The following is an 18,715-nucleotide window of genomic DNA, read 5'->3' as shown; positions in this document are numbered from 1 at the left end:
AAACAATTGGGACCAGAAGCTGCAATCCCTTTTGTTTGCTTATCGATCAGTGCCACAAGCCAGTACCGGGTTCAGTCCATTTGAACTTCTATTTGGGAGAAGGGTGAAAGGGCCCCTTGATTTGATCAAACAAAATTGGGAGCAGATCACCCAGGATGACCCACAAGACGTTGCGACATACATAGACACCTTGATGAATGACCTAAGGAGAAATCTAGAGCTGGCAGCAGAAAACCTGCAAGCGCAGAAGATCAAACAGAAAACATGGTATGACCGCAAAGCTAGAGAGAGGCACTTTGACCCAGGGGAGGAGGTGCTTTGGCTTAGGCCCTGCAGAGAGAATAAGCTGCAGCTCAAATGGGCAGGACCATATAGGGTCATTTCCAAGATGTCAGACCTGAACTACCTAATAGAGCAAGAGGAGAACCAAGCAAGGAGGGTGGTTCACGTGAATGCCCTAAAACCCTACTACAGAGGGGAACAGAGGGTTTTATTCGCGATAAAAGCAGCTGAGAGTGAGGAAGCTGAATTACCCTTCTGGGAGGGTAGAGGGGAAGTAAAATACAACCCAGAGGAGGTAAAGATCAGTCCTGCACTCACCCAAGACCAGCAGCAAGAATTAAAAATGCTGCTTAGTAAATATCAACAGGTGTTTTCCAACAAGCCGGGGATAGTGAAGGGAGTGATGCATCGGATCCACACAGGGGATGCACCCCCGCAGGCAGTATCCCCATACCGAGTAACGGGACCCTATAGGGACAAGGTGCGGAAGGAGCTGGACGAGATGCTGAGGGAGAACATAATCGTCCCCTCTTCTAGTCCTTGGTCCTCTCCAATAGTCCTTGTGGACAAGCCTGATGGGAGCATTAGGTTTTGTGTTGATTACAGGAAATTAAACCGTGTAACCACTCCTGATGCCTACCCAATGCCCAGGCTAGACAACCTGATTGAAACCATAGGGGGTTGTCGGTTCATCTCATCATTGGACCTGGTAAAGGGATATTGGCAATTAAGAATTGATCCCAGGGATCAAGAAAAGACTGCCTTTTGCAGCCCTTTTGGTCTCTATGAGTTTCGAGTCCTGAGCTTTGGTCTCAGAAATGCACCAGCCACATTCCAAAGGCTGATGGACCAGACCTTGGCAGGGCTCAGTGACTTTACAGTGGCCTACATTGATGACATAGGGATCTTCAGTAATACCTGGGAAGATCACCTGATACACCTGGAGTTAGTGCTGCAGAGGTTAAGTGCAGCAGAGCTAACAGTAAAGGCCAGCAAGTGTCAGCTGGGTAGCCCAGAAATAAAATACTTAGGTCACATGGTAGGGGGAGGAATGATAAAACCCCTGGAGGCCAAAATAGAAGCTGTTCGAGATTGGCCTAGACCCACCACCAAGAGAAAAGTCAAATCATTTCTTGGGTTGGTGGGCTACTACAGAAAGTTCATCCCGAGGTTTAGCGAGATTGCGGCTCCGCTGACCGATCTGACGAGGAAGAAGGCTGATGACCGCATCCCGTGGACCAGCGACTGTGAGGCGGCGTTCCAGAGGTTGAAGGAGGCGTTAATCAACTATCCTGTCCTGCGTGCTCCAGACTTCGACCGGGAGTTCATCATCTACACCGATGCGTCTAACAGCGGGGTAGGAGCAGTTCTGTGCCAGGAGGATGAGAATGGTGACCAGCATCCAGTGTCCTACCTGAGTAGGAAACTTCAAAAAGGTGAGAGACATTTGGCAACCGTGGAGAAGGAGTGTTTGGCCATAGTCTACGCGATCCAGAAGGCCAAGCCTTACATCTGGGGAAGACATTTTATTCTGTGTACTGACCATTCACCATTGCAATGGTTAAAGACGATGAAAACCCACAATAGCAAACTTATGAGGTGGGCTTTGAACTTACAGGACTATGACTTTGAAGTGAAGGTGGTCAGAGGGTCAGTGAACTGTGTTGCTGACGCCTTATCAAGAAGACCTGAAGACTGAAGACGGCGAAAGAACATGGACTATATGTATATAATGAAAACAAAAAGTTAAAATGTACCTGGTTTTAAATTGGTTTGTATTAATAAAGGTAAATGGATGTAATGTAAATGATAAATGTTTAAATGTCTATTTGCTATGCTTAACTTGGAATGTAAGTATATGTAAGTATAATATGGTAGGTATAATTGTTGTTGTGTGTTTTATACAGGTTGTTTTTTGGTGAAAAGCACCTTAGCTTTCCCCCTACAAAACAACTTTTAAAGAGGGGAGGTGTTACATAACAGCACTGATGTTACCTGTCTGTCATGGGTTTGGAGGGAAAGTTCCATCCTATGGGGAGTGGAAGGCGGGACATCAGGAGGAGGGGCTGTACTGTATAAATATGTGATGCCTGTGTGGTGAAGAGTAGATGCTGAGACAGACTGTGAGACACTGGGTTGGGACGAAGCAGCAGCTGGGGAAGAAGAAGCTGTTGTGGGAGTCTGGGTGTCTGACAGGGTACTACTGTGTGTCAGAGTACCAACCTGATAAGTTCAGGTGTCTGTGGGTTAGCCAGAACTGATGGGTTCAGGGTCTGTGCTTTAAGTTAAAGGTTCTAGGTGAACCAAACTGTATGCTTGTGTGTGTGAGAATAAGCCACGTTACTTTATTTTATTCACCTGATTGTTTTATTTACCCTGTTTGTATTTAAAATAAACCTTATTCTTTTAGCTGCTTTAATTTCTCACACTCTGAGATTAGATGGCCCTTTCCCTGACAGAAATAACATTTTCTGGTGTATTTTGAGTCTTTCTCATCTTGTTTGGGTTTTCCCTCCAAATTCTGAGGGCTTGGTTTCATGCCTGAGGGCTTCCCTTCACCATGGGCCCCTCCCCCTTGCTGGCTTTTCCCTGGTCCCTGAGAGTACTTGCTGTAGGTTTCTTTGGGTTTACCTACAGATTTCCCCTCACCCAAGGGCTTTCTTATTTGGGAGATAAAATCCGCGATCTCTGCGGCTGCTGCCACAGATTTCGGTTTCCTTTCCCTCACCTGGAATTTCAATTCCCCATGCAGGACTGAATAGAACTGTTCCAGGGCTATCAAGTCTTTAAGCTGTTCATAGGTCTCTGTTCCCTCCTGCGACAGCCATTTCTCAAGCAGCCTCACCAATTGGGCCCCCACTTGGGTAAAAGTCTGTTCTGGCTTCTTGGTGAGGGACCTGAACCTTTGTCTCAGCTGCTCTGCATTTATCCCATGTCTTGCGAACACCAGTTTTTTAAACTCTGCAAAATCTTTCATCCGTTCCTCAGGCATCTCGGCATAAACCTCAGCCAGGCTACCACTGATTAAAGAACGCATGATGGTCATCTTCTCAGTTTCCCTCACTGAGAAGTCCACAAACGCTCTTTCCACTAAGGAAAAGAACACCTCAGGACAATCTCCCTTGTGGTACACAGGGAATTTCTTCAGGTCAGCCTTAGACAGTTGGCCTCCCTCAGAATCCCTATTATTATTATTGTTCTGGTTCATCATTTCCAGTTTTCTTAATTCAAACGCCATTCTTTCTTTTCTTGGCATCTGCCTCTGCCTGACAGATTTCAGCTCTTTCTTTTCTTCTGATTTCCATTTCCCTCACCCTCAGTTCATGCTGTTGGGCTAGGAGTATTTTTCTGAGTTCTGGGTTTTGTTCTCCCGTGCTGTCACCTTGCACTGAGCCAAATTCATCCTCAGAACCTTGGTCAACCTGGGGGTCTTTCACTTCACTCATGTCTGCTACTTGGCTTCGAGTCAAGGGCATAACCCCCCCTCAGAACAGGCTGCTTTAAAAAGTCAAGCCTCAAAATAAAACGACCACTTTTTTCCTTCTTGCCTCAGAACCAGCTCTCCTAGAGATTGCTGCTGTTCTTCAGCACTAAATTTGCAACAGTATCGAGTCAGAGCCTACCCCCCTCTGCTGGGCCTCTCAGCTGGCAAGCTAGCTCACTGTTGCTACGCAGTTTTGCCTCAGCGTTTTCCCGCCAAAATCAGGCTGCCTCAGAGCACCTTAATCTAAGTCTCCCCAGTTGGCACGTTCTTCTACTAGTGCACCTCCCCGTGAGGTACACCTAGAAGATTACCTACGCGCCTCAGACTGTCCCTGACTAGACCCCCCTTGCTCTGGGCACACTTGCCAAGGCTTTGCTGGACCACTGGACAACTGGACCAGTCGTATCCCACACGCTGGACACCAATCAATGTGACAAACCCAGACCTACTGGGATCTATCACACAGTTACTAAGCTGCCACCAACCATTCCCTATAATAAGTCACACAGACCAGGGATGGATTTTTAAACAACAAAAGAATAAGGTTTATTTTAAATACAAACAGGGTAAATAAAACAATCAGGTGAATAAAATAAAGTAACGTGGCTTATTCTCACACACACAAGCATACAGTTTGGTTCACCTAGAACCTTTAACTTAAAGCACAGACCCTGAACCCATCAGTTCTGGCTAACCCACAGACACCTGAACTTATCAGGTTGGTACTCTGACACACAGTAGTACCCTGTCAGACACCCAGACTCCCACAACAGCTTCTTCTTCCCCAGCTGCTGCTTCGTCCCAACCCAGTGTCTCACAGTCTGTCTCAGCATCTACTCTTCACCACACAGGCATCACATATTTATACAGTACAGCCCCTCCTCCTGATGTCCCGCCTTCCACTCCCCATAGGATGGAACTTTCCCTCCAAACCCATGACAGACAGGTAACATCAGTGCTGTTATGTAACAGATATGATTTTGCACAATTTTGCTTACTTTGCATAAAATCCTTGTTCACCTTGTTCCTATCCTTTTCTGTTATAGAGAATATAACACAGTCCTTTGCCCTCCTGAAAGGTGAGGAAATTAACGGTACACTCCCTTGTCCTCTCCCATGAGGATAAATAAGGATTTACATTCCAAGGCCCAACTACATATATGCATAGGAAGACAGAAAACTGTCTACAACAGTCCAGACCATTGTTCCATCTAGGGCCCATATGGCAACACTGACTGGTTGTAACTTTGCACTGACTGAGACAAAGGATTCTTCCAGCCCCACTTGGACCAGGCAGGACATACTCTGAGCAAACAGATGCACAACAGATGTGTGGCTGATCTTTTGTTTCTTCTGACGACTCTTGGTTCTGTTTACTAGATCGTGAAACCTATGCAATCCCATGCATACTTGTTTAGGCATAAGGCCATGAAATATAGTGAAACTTATTTTTGGTTCAGTCTTTTCGCTGTAATTTTTCTAAATGCCTCTGGGGATCTGTTGAAGGGAAATATCTAAAATACAACAATATGTTGTAGGATGCAGTTGTATTGGTGTTGCTTGCATTATGCTTTAGTTGTCTCTTGAAGATGCATGTGGATATCAGTCCTGTTAGGTAAGCTGCAGATCCTTTTGATTTCAAAATGTTGAGTATAAATACTTACATGAATAAATGATAAAATAATAAGGTGGCCTTAAGCAAGTTAAACTTCTTTCCCAGTTCCCCCCCACAGATGCCTATCTTTCTTTCTGGCATGTGTCGTCCCTTGCAAACAGGAGGAATGGATTTTTAATGCAATGTTTATAAGACTGCATGCTGAAGCATATAGTCTATAAATTAAAGGAGAATGGTTTTAAATTGCTAAGGAGAGATAGGTGGGGGCGCACACGTATGCACAATGTTTATGTCCATAAGGAAAAATATTTGTCGATTCATGGTGGGGTTATAAACACACACACACACACACACACACACACACACACACACACACACACACACACACACACACACACACACACACACACACACACACACAGCTGGCTGCAACTGCCACCCCACCCCACAACAGTGGACAGCTAAGGGAATCCAGGCTGCCCTTTGCAAAGATGGCAGCTGCAGTTTCCCTACCCTAAATGAAGCCACAACCATCATCACTGCAAAGGGCAGCTAGCCTCCCTTTTTACACACCATGGCTGTGGAAGCCTGATGGAAACCTTGGCGGTGCCATTGGCGATTAAGGGAAGCGGGTGTCGGTGGTAGTGCTGGGCTAAGGTAGGGAGAGGAAGTAGATGGTGAGTAGACGGCTGTGGGGGGGGCGGTTGGCTGCCTATTGGCCTGCCAATCAGCTGATCAGCGGCCGGTACGTCAGGACTTACATCAGGACTTAAAATTTGACAAATACAGATCAATGGATATTAACGAATCGGCTATTTTCTTCCAAAAAAAGAGATCCATTTTTATATTCATCCCCGTCTCTAGTTGGGACTCATACACAGAGCAACCTCTTCTGACTCGATGACTTCCCTATTTAGAAGGAAGTGACCAAAGAGGGGGCACAACTATAAAACTTATTTCCTTTTTCAAGCTTTCTGCTGTGATACCAACACTCAAATAAGCCTGAACTCTTCCGTACACAGACCATGAACAAGATAACAATGTAATGAGAGAGGTAGCAATCAGGGAAAGGAGCTTCTGGTTGTAGTACCTCTTGCATAGAATACATTCATTGGGAATGCTTGCCTGGCATTGTGTTGCCATTCTAAGCATATTCTTACTTCCCCAGCATATTTTGTGAACTGTTTTTAATTATGGTTTTATGAACACTGCTGAATTCATGTACATTGCTTAATGTAGTGTTTCTCTTTGGCACTTGTATGTTTTAAATGGGTTTTAAAAATTAACTGAAGGGCAGCGCAGAAACATTTCAAGCCTCATGTACTAGAATAAAACAAACAAACAATCACTTCTGCCATTTGGACTGTAGGGTATTTTCTGATCTCAGAAAGAATTCCAGCTTATTGTGGGTATAAAAATGGCTCACACCCAAGGAGCATTTGTGTGCAGAATTGAATGTGGTCCACTCAAACACTCAAGAGTCAGACAGCAGAAGGTGTGGTGGTAAAATAGTAAAACAAAATCAGATAAAGCAAAGCAAAGAGAAACAAAACAAACCATACACTTCTTGGGTATCTCCTGACTAAAACAAATTCAAGGATCCTGCACTAAAAGAACTTTCATTTCCCCCCAAAATAGTGCCGTCCCATTGACAACCACAAAATATCTCATTTCCTTCTTTGCATCAAAGGTTTGGTGCACTGGAAAGTACACTGACTAGGGTTTTTTTAAGGACCCTAATGATATAGAGCAGAAGATACGTTGGCACATTTGTCTGTGTGCCATCTATCTATCTATCTATCTATCTATCTATCTATCTATCTATCTATCTATCTATCTATCTATCTATCTATCTATCTATCTATCTATCTATCTATCTATCTATCTATCTATCTATCTATCTATCTATCTATCTATCTATTTATTCATTCGTTTGTTTGTTTCTTTGTTTGTTTGTTACAGGCATATAAATTGAATGAATAAATAAATAAATAAATAAATAAATAAATAAATAAATGTCTATGATGTGCATCTGTACTGGTGATAGTGCTTCTGTTGCAGGTCTTGTTCTGTGAAGCTTCTTCAGAAAAATGTGAGTCTGCTTAAAATGGTCCTGTCTAGTGCATGAGGATTAAATATATAGAATGAATATGAAATTCAGTTTGCAAAAAATTGTTTTGGAAGACGGTTAATCGCTAGCTGATCTGTTGCTTCTGGTTTCTTCTTCCACATATTGAAAAATCCGTTCCTAGTATCCTGTTGTGGACTTCATATGAAACTGTGTTTGTGCCATTTTGAAATATTCAGTAAAAGGAGCTATGAAACAGACAATTAGAAGTTTAGATTACCTAACCATATTATTAAACAGAGGTGAATGAGAGTCCACCTAGATGTTAAAGAAAATCCATACTTCCTGAGAATAGACCATTTCCCTCCTGCAACATAAGTTCCTCAGAGATGAATGGCTTACCATCCAGACTTGCAAATTAAGCCTATAATTGCCTTCAAGTGACCAACTGTAAAATCAAGCAATGCCAGAAACAGAGAGGGAAAGCACACACTAATATGCACCAATGTCTCTCATCACTTAAGGAACCACAACCTCTTATGACATGTTAACTTTATCATCTAATTCTGCCCCAAGTGCCACATCTATGTTTACCAACAGAAGGAGCATGTTGTTAACTTAAAGAAAACATCCTTACCACAAATGACGAATGGGCATTGATGTATGTTTCATGGCTACAAGAGCTCCACCCCAGTCAAGGAACCAGACACTATATTCCTCTTCAAAGATCTGTGGACAAGAAAAGTATTGTAGAAATTGAACGTCACTTGCAAGACCCACAAAATTACCAGAAATTTTTTAAATAATAAAATTAAAATAAAAATCTAAAAAATCTAAGTGTTCCCTGAAGTTTCCACTTATTCAAGAATTACCTGTCTCCAGGAATTTCCAGCATCTGAAGAAACAAACATGCCAACTTCAGTATATGACAATTCTGGACCCACATTGCCTGAAATAAAAGCAGATATAGATTTATGAATAAATTGAGTTCCAATGTAGCTTTAGGGAACCATGTTTTCTCCAAGCCACGAGTGAACTTGGAGCAATACCTCTATTTATTTTAATTCAAGAAATGTTGGAAACTACTATGAAATAAGAGAAGTGCTTGAATGAAGAAAACCTTAAAACATATGGAAATAAATAAGTGAAAAACATGACTCTATGCATTTATGTTTCTATCACGCCACACCACAGTTTAATGCAATATGGCAAAATATACAGACATGAGGACGTTTTCTTCTGTTTAATGAAGGTTTCTGTTTTGTTTTGGGGTTCTTGGGTTTTCTGGTACATTTAATTGTTATAATTCCAATATAGTCATAAATAGTGTGCAACAAGCAAGACTCTGAAAATGATAAAGCTGTTTTTGAACTCAATATGGTACTTGAGCCAACTCATTTGCATTTATGGTATCTGAGCATGGCTCATGTAATTGAAATAGTTGGATGCTGGGAAGCTAATTATCCCCTCCTTCTCATTTGTGTCTTTACACAAACTCAAAAGGTAAGAATAAGCTATACAAACAGAACTTTTGAAATCCTTGCCAGCTCATTGGAAACATGTGAGAAAAATAACTTTTTTACCCAGACTCAGGTAAAAGGTAGGGGCTTGCAAAATGCCTTGGGCTGGTTCTTCATGTGATCCACAACTCCAAGCACACCACTGGCTTTACAACCTTGGCTAAAACCTTACTGATGTCAGAGCCCTGACAGAAATAATTGTCACAAGTTACATAGTCTTCAGGAAAGTTGGCTTTTGAATAGATATTTATTCACCCTATAAAACTAGTTTGCTATGTTGTCTTTCACTTTAAAGATAACTAGAATGAGGAGCCAATTCCAAACTATTGTAGCCTGAGGAACAAAATAAATGCATAGTAATGAAAATGTTAATTGCACTTGTGACATTTAATGTTTGAAAATGAAGAATTAACACCTAGATGCAACTTGATGCATTCCTACCAAGAGAATGCAGCTTACCAACATCTAATGACTCTTATATTTCTGAAAATTAAACCTGAGGCTTAAAGAGTTGCAACAACACAAAGCATCACAGGAAGGGTTGTTCTGACATAGCTAGTTGATTGTCTGATTTGTAAAGCTTTCCCCACATCTGTTATAGGGTCAACGCCTTCTTCCGGTTTGCTTCTATTCCACCTTTTGAGAAAGAAGCATGGAGACTCCTTCCATGGTGGAAACTCAGTTTTTATCTTTTTTGTTTTCCCCTTCTGACTGTACTTACAGCTGATAACTTTGAGTAAACTTAATTTCTTTCTTCTAAATATGGACCTAGAGTGATCATTTCACTACAAAAAAACAGGAATGTTCAGAAGTCTTTAGGTCCGAGTCCCAAGTCCAAATCTGAATCTTTGATACCAAGTACCAAGTCTGAGTCTTTGGTACCAAGTCCTGAGTCCTGAGTCCCAAGTCTCTATTAAAAACAAGCTTTCCCCCCCCAGGGGTGGGTGGAGTCTGAGTCATGAGCTGAGTCTCAGTCATTGGGAAAAACAAACAAACAAACATGATGAGTCACTGGTGTGATTTAAGTTCAGTTTGACAGCAAGTCGTGCAACTGGAGTCCCGACTCCTGCAAAAGATTAGTCTGTGTGTCCTGAGGAGGGAGGTGAGACAGGCAAAATCTGTCCTGATTTCTGTGTTGTTGGGGTTTTTTTTTCTGCCTTTATATTTCTGCCTTTATATCAAAAAATATAACCAAATTCCTAATATAAAAGTTCTTACCAAAAAGCCCAATAATGTTAAGCACTAGAAAACAGATAAACCAAAATTATCTTCTACATAATTTTGGAGATATGAAATGAACAATTTCTATACAACAACCTCTTGATAAGACCACATAGGAGGAAGTAGTATTTCATACAGTAAGGGATGGAGAACATATAATGCTCTGAATCCTGTTCAATTGCAACAGTCATCAGCTTTCAACTTTAGCAATGGTGCTAAGGATGACGGAAGCTGCTGTGCAAATCTGGAAGACTGCACATTCCGTAGCCCTATGACAGAGTGTTTCTATCAGCACAACACTCCTTGCATATAATAGTATGGACTTGGGCTCCTATTTTCTAATCATTGCCGTGACGTACATTAATTCCCTTTTACCTCCATTTCATCCTGTCTGACTAGCTCTATTCTTTAAAGCATAGCTCTTTTTCCAGAGGTCATTATGGTTCAGTGAGCAGTTTCTTCCATGTGGAGACTGTCAATTTTTAAAAGTGGTCTTCCCTCTATGCACTGCGGTATTATTTAAAGAGAAAATTACAGATTCATTAGCAAGTAAATTGATTCTTAGTGGATAGAAGCTCATTTAGGATTCTTCATTCCAAACCATAACAATTCCAGGGAATAAAGTAACACCAGCCCTTTCTCAACTGAAAAGAATACTATTGTATTTTCTTTTTGTCTCCTGGAAACAGAAGCACACTTAGCATGCATATTTGATAACTAAATATTTCATTCCAGCAAGTTTCTAGATCTCAGCATTGAATTTGGATATTTTGGAAGGTAAAAAAAAAACCCCTGAAAATTATATTGATGAAATTTCAGTAGAATGATTCCTTATCAGTCCCAGGATTTATTTTGAACCCTGTTCATGTCCACCTGCCTCTAGCCATTTAGCAATGGCTAGGTTACTTGCTTATCTGTCCTATAAGTACAATAATTGTCAACATATTCCATAAACTAACTCAGAACCATGCATTCCTAATTAAAATACAAGTAAAGTTAAAAGGGCAATAAATACACAATTTTTTCAAAATTAAACACATTATAATATAAAAATTAATCATATAAAAATGCTAAAAGAACCCTTAGAATCAATCATAACCACAACATCTCAGAGAGGCTAGCTTTGGTATCTGATGTGGTTATTTTTAGCCTGTTTAAATAGAAATGTGTGGTGGCCAACCAGCTGCAGATGTTCTTGGATGATATCAGTAATCTGGATCCATTTCAATCAGGGTTCAGGCCATGTCATGGGACTCAGACAATTCTGGTTGCCCTGCTAGATGACCTGTTACGGGAGGCTGACTGGGGGAGTGTGACCCTGTTGGTTCTTTTGGATCTCTCAGCCACCTTTGATACCATTGACCACACTATCCTCCTGGACTGGTTGCTGGGACTGGACTGGTCATCTTGATTGGAGGTGTAGCATTATACTGGATTTGTTCCTTCCTGGACAACCAGTGCCAAAGAGTCCAGCTTGGGGAAGCTGTTTCGTTCCCATGGATATTATAATGTGGTGTCCCACAGAGGTCAATCATCTCCCCTTTGCTGGTTAACATATGAGGTTGCTGGGGGAGGTCATTCAGAGATTTGGAGTGTGTTATCAACAGTATGCTGATAACACGAAACACTATCTCTTCAGCAGGGGAAGCTGTACAGACCCTTGACCCTTTACAAGCCTCACCTCTTTGCATTGTTAATTTTGTATTGAGTTTTTGCCAGTCCTTGGCTCGCCAAATGGGTTTCTGGTTTTATATGCTCATTTTTTTAAAAAAAAAATGTATTGTTCATTTTTGTTATTTCTTAGAAGCCACACAGAGTAGTGGCTTGTCCACTAAATGGGTGGGGTATAAGTTTGAACAAATAAATAAAAATAAATAAATAAAATTTACCAGATGCCAAAAGGACAAAGTTGAGGGGGAGTCAATGTAGCCTCCTGAGGGGGCCATTCCACAATGTGGGAGCAACCACAGTGAAGGCCCTCTCAGATCAGACATGTCTATGAAATCAATGGGACTGAGAGACTCTCCCCCCCCCAAAAGATCTTAGGAGCCACCCTTCTGATAGCTTGGATCCAAGCCATACAATCGACAGTTTGAACTGGTCTTGAAGCAGACTGGTAATATGATCGTTGATGTGTTTGTCTCAGTTCACAATTTTGGAACTGTCTGTGGGGCAGACAGTTTGCAGTTCCAAATCCTCGTGTTGAAGGATGAGTGCTCTCTTTGCCTGCACATTCTATGATTTCACTAGCTTTTTTCAAGGTGCCATCAGACTTCAGCTGATCTGCTCATCATTCTGCATAGCCAAAGGTTCTTACCTACTCATAAGTTTGAGCACCTCAGAATTGTAAATGCAAAATTTGTGGATTTTTTGGGTCACCCTTGAAGCAGGTGGAAGGAGTCACAATACACTTCTGTGATTGGGAATTATATCAGTTTGCTGGCACTTCTGTGAAATTACAGAACACACTCCATGTTGTACATATGGGTAATCTACAATGACAACCATTCAACAAGCTTCTTTGTTATGTCAGACAGCTCCCACCAAACTCTACATTGTGAAAACACTGCATAAGGCTGGATAAACTTGGACATCTTGATGAGCCTGCCTACTGTGAACTGGCAGCAGAAGACATAAAAGTGGTGTGATGGCTGTCAGACTAATTACCAGGGGCTGGGCACTGCTGGCATTTAACATTATAACTGGCTGTCATTAGAAGCCTGCAATTGGCAGAAGACAGGTTTCTCTGTTAAGGAGAAAACACCAGTGTATTGGGGGTAAAGCATTCTTGAGTTCTCTTCTGGTGGGGAAAATGGGACATGAATTATGGACAACAGCTATTATGCTACTGGGATATGTAGCGCTATAGCTAATTCTCTGGCAGTATCACCCTGAAGTTTTAAAGCACAGAAATTACCCCAAAGTTTTAGACTCTCAAAAGAAAAAAATGCTGACCTTCTCTCCAGGGTAGCCCCTTTTGAACAAGAAACATTTCCAGCAACAAACCACTGCACTGGAAACTTTGAATACACCATTGCTAAACTGGAAAGACGTGCCACTGCACAGCAACCCATTTTACATTTGGTAGGGCATAAAGCAGCAACACTTTGAAGGAACTATACACCACCTAAATATCTGATGGTGCCAATATTTTCATTCTACACTCTGTAACATTGCAGGCACTAATTAAGGAAGGACGATAGATTGTCAACAGGGCAATTCTGAGAGTAACCAAATTTGAAATGGGGTTTCTGAAATATCTTGTTTCAGTATGCCTGCCCTGGCAGCTCATACATTAGGGTAAGGAGGTGGGTAGGTGGATTGTCTTGTTTCAGGGCACCCTTAGCCATCCCACTCCTGCCTGGTTCCTTATAAGATGCAGAAGGTCTCTATATGTGTGAATATTTGCTAGCCTGTCTACCTATGTATATGGTGTATATAAAAGAACATCTAATTTTGTACTTGCCATTATTCACTCCTGGTTCCTGTGTCAGCCACAGGCACCAGCTACCAGAGGACGAAAACTCAGAAAAGTCTGGGAGAAGAGAGCTACCATTCCCAGAATCCCCCAGCATGCATGCCCAAGGGGCCATTCTGGATGTAGAACTATGGGACTTACCATCCAATAAGTTAACTTTCCCAATATTGGCAATAAACATCATTAGGTCAGCTACCAATATACAGGGTGTTTTTAGAGCTTTATGCCAGACCGTATCAATGTTCTACAGAGTTTTACCTTTATGTTTTAGTACAAAGCTGAATGCTAGTGTGTGGTGGAAGATAGCCAGGCTCAGAGCCTGGTAGGCCAAACTGGCAACAAATAAGTGTATAGGACTGGGTGAGAAGTTTCTGTGAAGCACAGTGGCATGGATCAATGCTATTTCACAGGCAATTGCCTCCAACATGAGAACCAGCACAGCTATGGGCATACAAAGCCCTCACATAGAAAAGAAATGGATAAAGAGATGATGAAGCAGAGAGACAGAAAAGGGACTGGAGGCAGCTAAAGCCTCTAAGCCTTTCAAGCCTTAAGAGAGACAGCTGTGTTGGCGGCAATTGCTGACATGATTATGACATATCAACCAGGGCTTAGAAAATTTACTTTTTTTGATTGATAACTCACAGAATCTTAGAAGTTAACTCATCTAAACTTTGATATTAAGGGAGATATAGGTAGCTATCCAAATGTAAAAGTTGGTTGATCAAAGAAGTATGTGGTACGTCTGTATTTTGGGGTCTGGCCAGTTGAATCTCTTTGGAAGAAACTCTCCTCCAGCATCGTATCTTGAACAAATCAATCTTTTTCCTGTCGGCTTCCTTCACTAACCAGCTTTCATACCCGTGCATTTTAATTAGGAATGCAATAATATGGAGCAGTAACAGTGATAGCACTGCATGTTTCATTTTATCTACAATTTACATTAACACATTGATAATCTGTAAGTATCAATTAGCAACATGCTAATGCAAATGATGTATGAAACTGAAAATGTCAATCTAGTCTATCATATTGACTGTATTCTGGGGTTTAATTCAGATACAAAAATTGATTTATATACTTATGTTTTTATTCATCTAAATCTTGAATCTATCTCTCAACAACCACTAAATTCCACAGCAGTGAACAGAAAATCTTACAAAATACCAATACATACAATAAAACTGTAACATTATTGATAGAATGAGGCAGAATCTAAACACATGCAGCGGGCTAAGAGATTTTTTTTTAAATTAAAATGCCAAGGAAATTTAAAATGCCTTAAACAGGTACTTAAAAGAATGCAATCTAGTTGGGAGAGGAATACTTCTACTTAAATTTAAAAAAACAAATATTAAGATTCTAGCTCTTATGAGTAGGCACAAAATCTAGGAAGCATCCCTGCAGTGGATTCTCCACACAATCCTTCTCTGGTGTCCAGGGGCACTTTTTCCAACAAGCACTCTCTGCATACTCAAGTTAATATGTACATGAGAACAAGAAAACATCTTGACTGTGATTGAGCAGTTTGAATACAGTGGTTCAATGGTGGGCACATCAGTTTATCAGGCTTATTTTCCCCACTGAAAAAGCTCACACTAATACGATCAAATCTACCAAGTGAAATAAGCTTCTGTGACTCATCTTTAAACATTGTAGATTATGGTGAACAAGAGATTTGCGTTTGAAAAGGGTGAGAACAACCAAGTAGAGACAAAGTCTGTACCTGTAGCAACAAGAAGTCCAGGAACGGTCTCTTTGCTTGAGATGCTGCCTGAAGTATAGGGGTTTTCAGAGACTTGCAAGTGCAAATGCAAGGAACAGAAGGGCTGTAAGAGATGGGAAAATAATGGAAATGCATCATGAAGGGAAAAAACTAAATTCACAGACTTACTCTCTCAGTATCATGGTTCCCATTTTCTTTTGTTTCCAGTTAGCAGATGGTACCGTGGGAATCCTGGAAAGACTATGATAAGATTCCTGCCATTGTTCATTGTTTGCCTCTTTTCTTAGTTGCTGGTATATTTGTAATGCGCACACTCTAACCTGTTGGTGGACAGAATGAACTCACAGCTGATTCGTTGGCATGTATCACTTGCTGTAACCTTGTGTCTAATAAAAGAATGTGCTCAGAGACTCCGAGAGAGAGCAGAGTTCGCTGGGACACAGTTTGTGTGTGCTAAACTTCATGACTGCAGTTTCTTTCTTCAGACAGAGATTTCTCCCATCCCGCATTGTTGGAGCAGGACTCTGACATGGTACCTGACCAAAGGGGCCTATGTCATTACCACTGTCACCCCCACCAGAAATCTCCCCTAAAGTGACATTACCCTCTTGAAGTTAATTTAGACCTGAGAGTAATGAAGAAGCATTCTGGCATCTCTAATTAATAATCAATAATTATGTACAGTCACATCAATTGCAATTTATGGCAATAGTTCCCGGGTTTTTCTGAAATGCTTCACCTGTCCCTCCTTCTGGTGGTACTGCGCAGCTTGCTCATGGCTATACAGCTGACAATACATCTAATCCCATCAGCCAGGCATCATCCGAGTGCTTTTGGCTGGCCCCTTGCCCAGGAGATACAGCGAAGATGCCCACTTGGAGCCCCTGACTCAACAGCTGTGGAAATCTTTTCTTTGGAAACCCGATAAACTCTGGCTAGAATCCTACTTGGTATTCATGTAAGACTTGCCTAACTCACTGTGACTAATTATGGATAATCAATAAGATGTCAGGGCATATCATGGTAGCATGCCTGGTCATACACCTAATTGTGCAATGGAGATGCACTCTGGAACCTCATTGATCAGCCACAACAAATTACACGAACTTTACACAAACAGCAATAGGAATCCGTTCTCTGGATTTTTAAGAGACAATGTCTGAAATCCTGCTGCTTACCATAGCAAATTGTACTGCAGTAGACCCACTGAATCAGTGGGGATTAGGAGAGTCAACTTCTCTGCAACTTTCATTGTTTAAATGAGCCTACTTTAGTTGTGACATATCCTACTTCCCCGAAAATAAGACCTAACTTGAAAATAAGCCCTAGTATGATTTTTCAGGATGCTCGCAATATAAGCCCTACCCCCAAAATAAGCCCCAGTTAAGTGAAAGCCCGCCCTCCCCCATTGTGCAGCAACCAGAAGAAGATGACATGACTGTCTGTATTTGAATAAATGTAGACTGTTGTACATGAAAAAAAAACATCCCCTGAAAATAAGCCCTAATGCGGTTTTTGGAGCAAAAATTAATATAAGACCCTGTCTTATTTTCAGGGAAACACAGTACTTTAGTGCAATAATTTGCAATGTTCCAAGTAAATTGCAGCCAGAATGGCCCCATTTGAATCAATGGAAGTTACTGAGGGGTTGACTTCCCAAATCACCACTGATTCAGTGGGCCTACACTACTGTAGGGAATAATGCGCTAAGCAACAAGATTTCAGTCAATGAATTTTCCAGAGGCATTTTTCAGAAGCACAACAAGGGCTTTTCAGCTGGGCTGTCAGCTGGAATTTTCTAAGACTAAATTGGTTTAATATGTTATGGTCTGAATTCAGTAGTTATTGTTATTTTGTTATTTGTGTGTCTGTCTTTATCCATTGTTAAGCATCCTGAAACCTCTGGAATGGAGGAGAAAAATGCGTAAATAAATAACATTGAATCAAACTGATCTCTTTATAGAATGTTTCAAAGTTTGGGGCAATTCTATAGCCAGCATTTAAATTTCCATAATCATCCCTTCTGGCTTTAAAAGTCCACAAATCCAGCTGTTGATAAGTTATTCATTTAATTATCACCAAAAAGGAAAAAGAAGGAAAAAGAAGAAATAATTGATGCAAACTGAGAGACTAACTATCCAGGGGCAGGTGCTATGTAGGCAACCCATAGATTTCAGTAAGTTACCTTTTTATGTGGGATTCTCTAAGAATGGGAAACATTGTGGGTCTACTAATTACAGCTTGGAAATTTTCCATTACTGACCAGCAGACAGTGGACCGGGTCCCCTCTCAGATCTGAATCTGGAGCCTGCAGCAAACGCCAGTCTCTGCCTTTGTTGTAGGTGATGAAAGTCTTAATTTGGTCCTCTATTTTCTTGTTGGCCAGGAATACGCCTTTGATCCCTGCTACCTAGGAAAAATGATGAGAGATGAAAAACCTCCTCGGACAACTAGGGAGGAACAAGGCACAGCGGTGCATAAAATCTGCTAAGAATACTGGTGACTGGCAGCCACTAATAAGGCAGCAAAAATATTGTTTAAAGTAAAAGCATTTGAACACTGGGAACCAAGAGATTTTTCCGTTGTTCCTTTATAGGGATGTATTGTTCATTTTTCTGGTTGGGTTGGGGTTTTTTTGGACCCCAGCTCCACAAGGACCCCAGGCAGAATTCTGTAACTCACAGACCCAAACCATCAGACATATTTTACTCATATGGACTAAGGCCTATCTCTAAGGTTGCACGGCTATCTTCGATGATCCTGTTGTAAAGCGGAAGCCATTGCAGCGCTTCCTGGGTTGGGAGTCATAGTTTTAAATGGCAGTGATACTATGATTCCCAGGAAACATGATGGCATCTTTTTTTTTGTACATTTAAAACAGGAAGGCTTGAGACAGCCATGCAGCCTCCAAGATATATAAATTCCTCTTCAGAAAAGTAATGAAAAGTTGCTTTTCCTTTTTTACCTCCTTAAAGAACAATATTTCACAAAAAATGTAAGGAAATTAGACTTCATAGATTCCTACAAGAAGCATGGTCAATGGCAATGCTGATTGGAGGATCTGGTGAGCTGTAGTCCAAAAAGTAACTTTTCCAAGTTTTTTAAAAGAACATGGAAAGTGGGTGGGAGTGACAGGCTTGTCTTTGGTTTCTTCTAACCGAAGAACAAGCTATTTGACAAACATGCTAAGGAAAACTGACAGTCTGCATATAACTATCTAACCATTGGTAGGATGTCTGGGACTTATGTGAACTGGAGTCCAGCAACACGTGGAGGGCCCCAGGTTATAAATTATATGCAGGTTGTCAGTTTTCCTTAGCA

The 18,715-nt window shown here is 41.3% G+C and overlaps 1 protein-coding gene across 1 annotated transcript in view; it reads right to left on the bottom strand.

The window, feature by feature from the left end:
• SORCS3 (sortilin related VPS10 domain containing receptor 3) overlaps positions 1-18,715 on the bottom strand; it is a 603,874-nt gene that overhangs the window by 126,131 nt on the left and 459,028 nt on the right. The window contains exons 10-13 of the mRNA XM_072995578.2: positions 17,658-17,804; positions 15,395-15,497; positions 8,322-8,398; positions 8,087-8,178 (exon numbers count right to left, since the gene is read on the bottom strand). Coding sequence (XP_072851679.2) covers positions 8,087-8,178; positions 8,322-8,398; positions 15,395-15,497; positions 17,658-17,804 — 419 coding nt within the window. The remainder of the gene's footprint in view (positions 1-8,086; positions 8,179-8,321; positions 8,399-15,394; positions 15,498-17,657; positions 17,805-18,715) is intronic.

Source organism: Pogona vitticeps, chromosome 3 (genome assembly GCF_051106095.1).
Source record: "Pogona vitticeps strain Pit_001003342236 chromosome 3, PviZW2.1, whole genome shotgun sequence".
In the NCBI taxonomy this organism is placed as follows: domain Eukaryota; kingdom Metazoa; phylum Chordata; class Lepidosauria; order Squamata; family Agamidae; genus Pogona; species Pogona vitticeps.
This window is presented reverse-complemented; position numbering and strand designations above follow the sequence as displayed.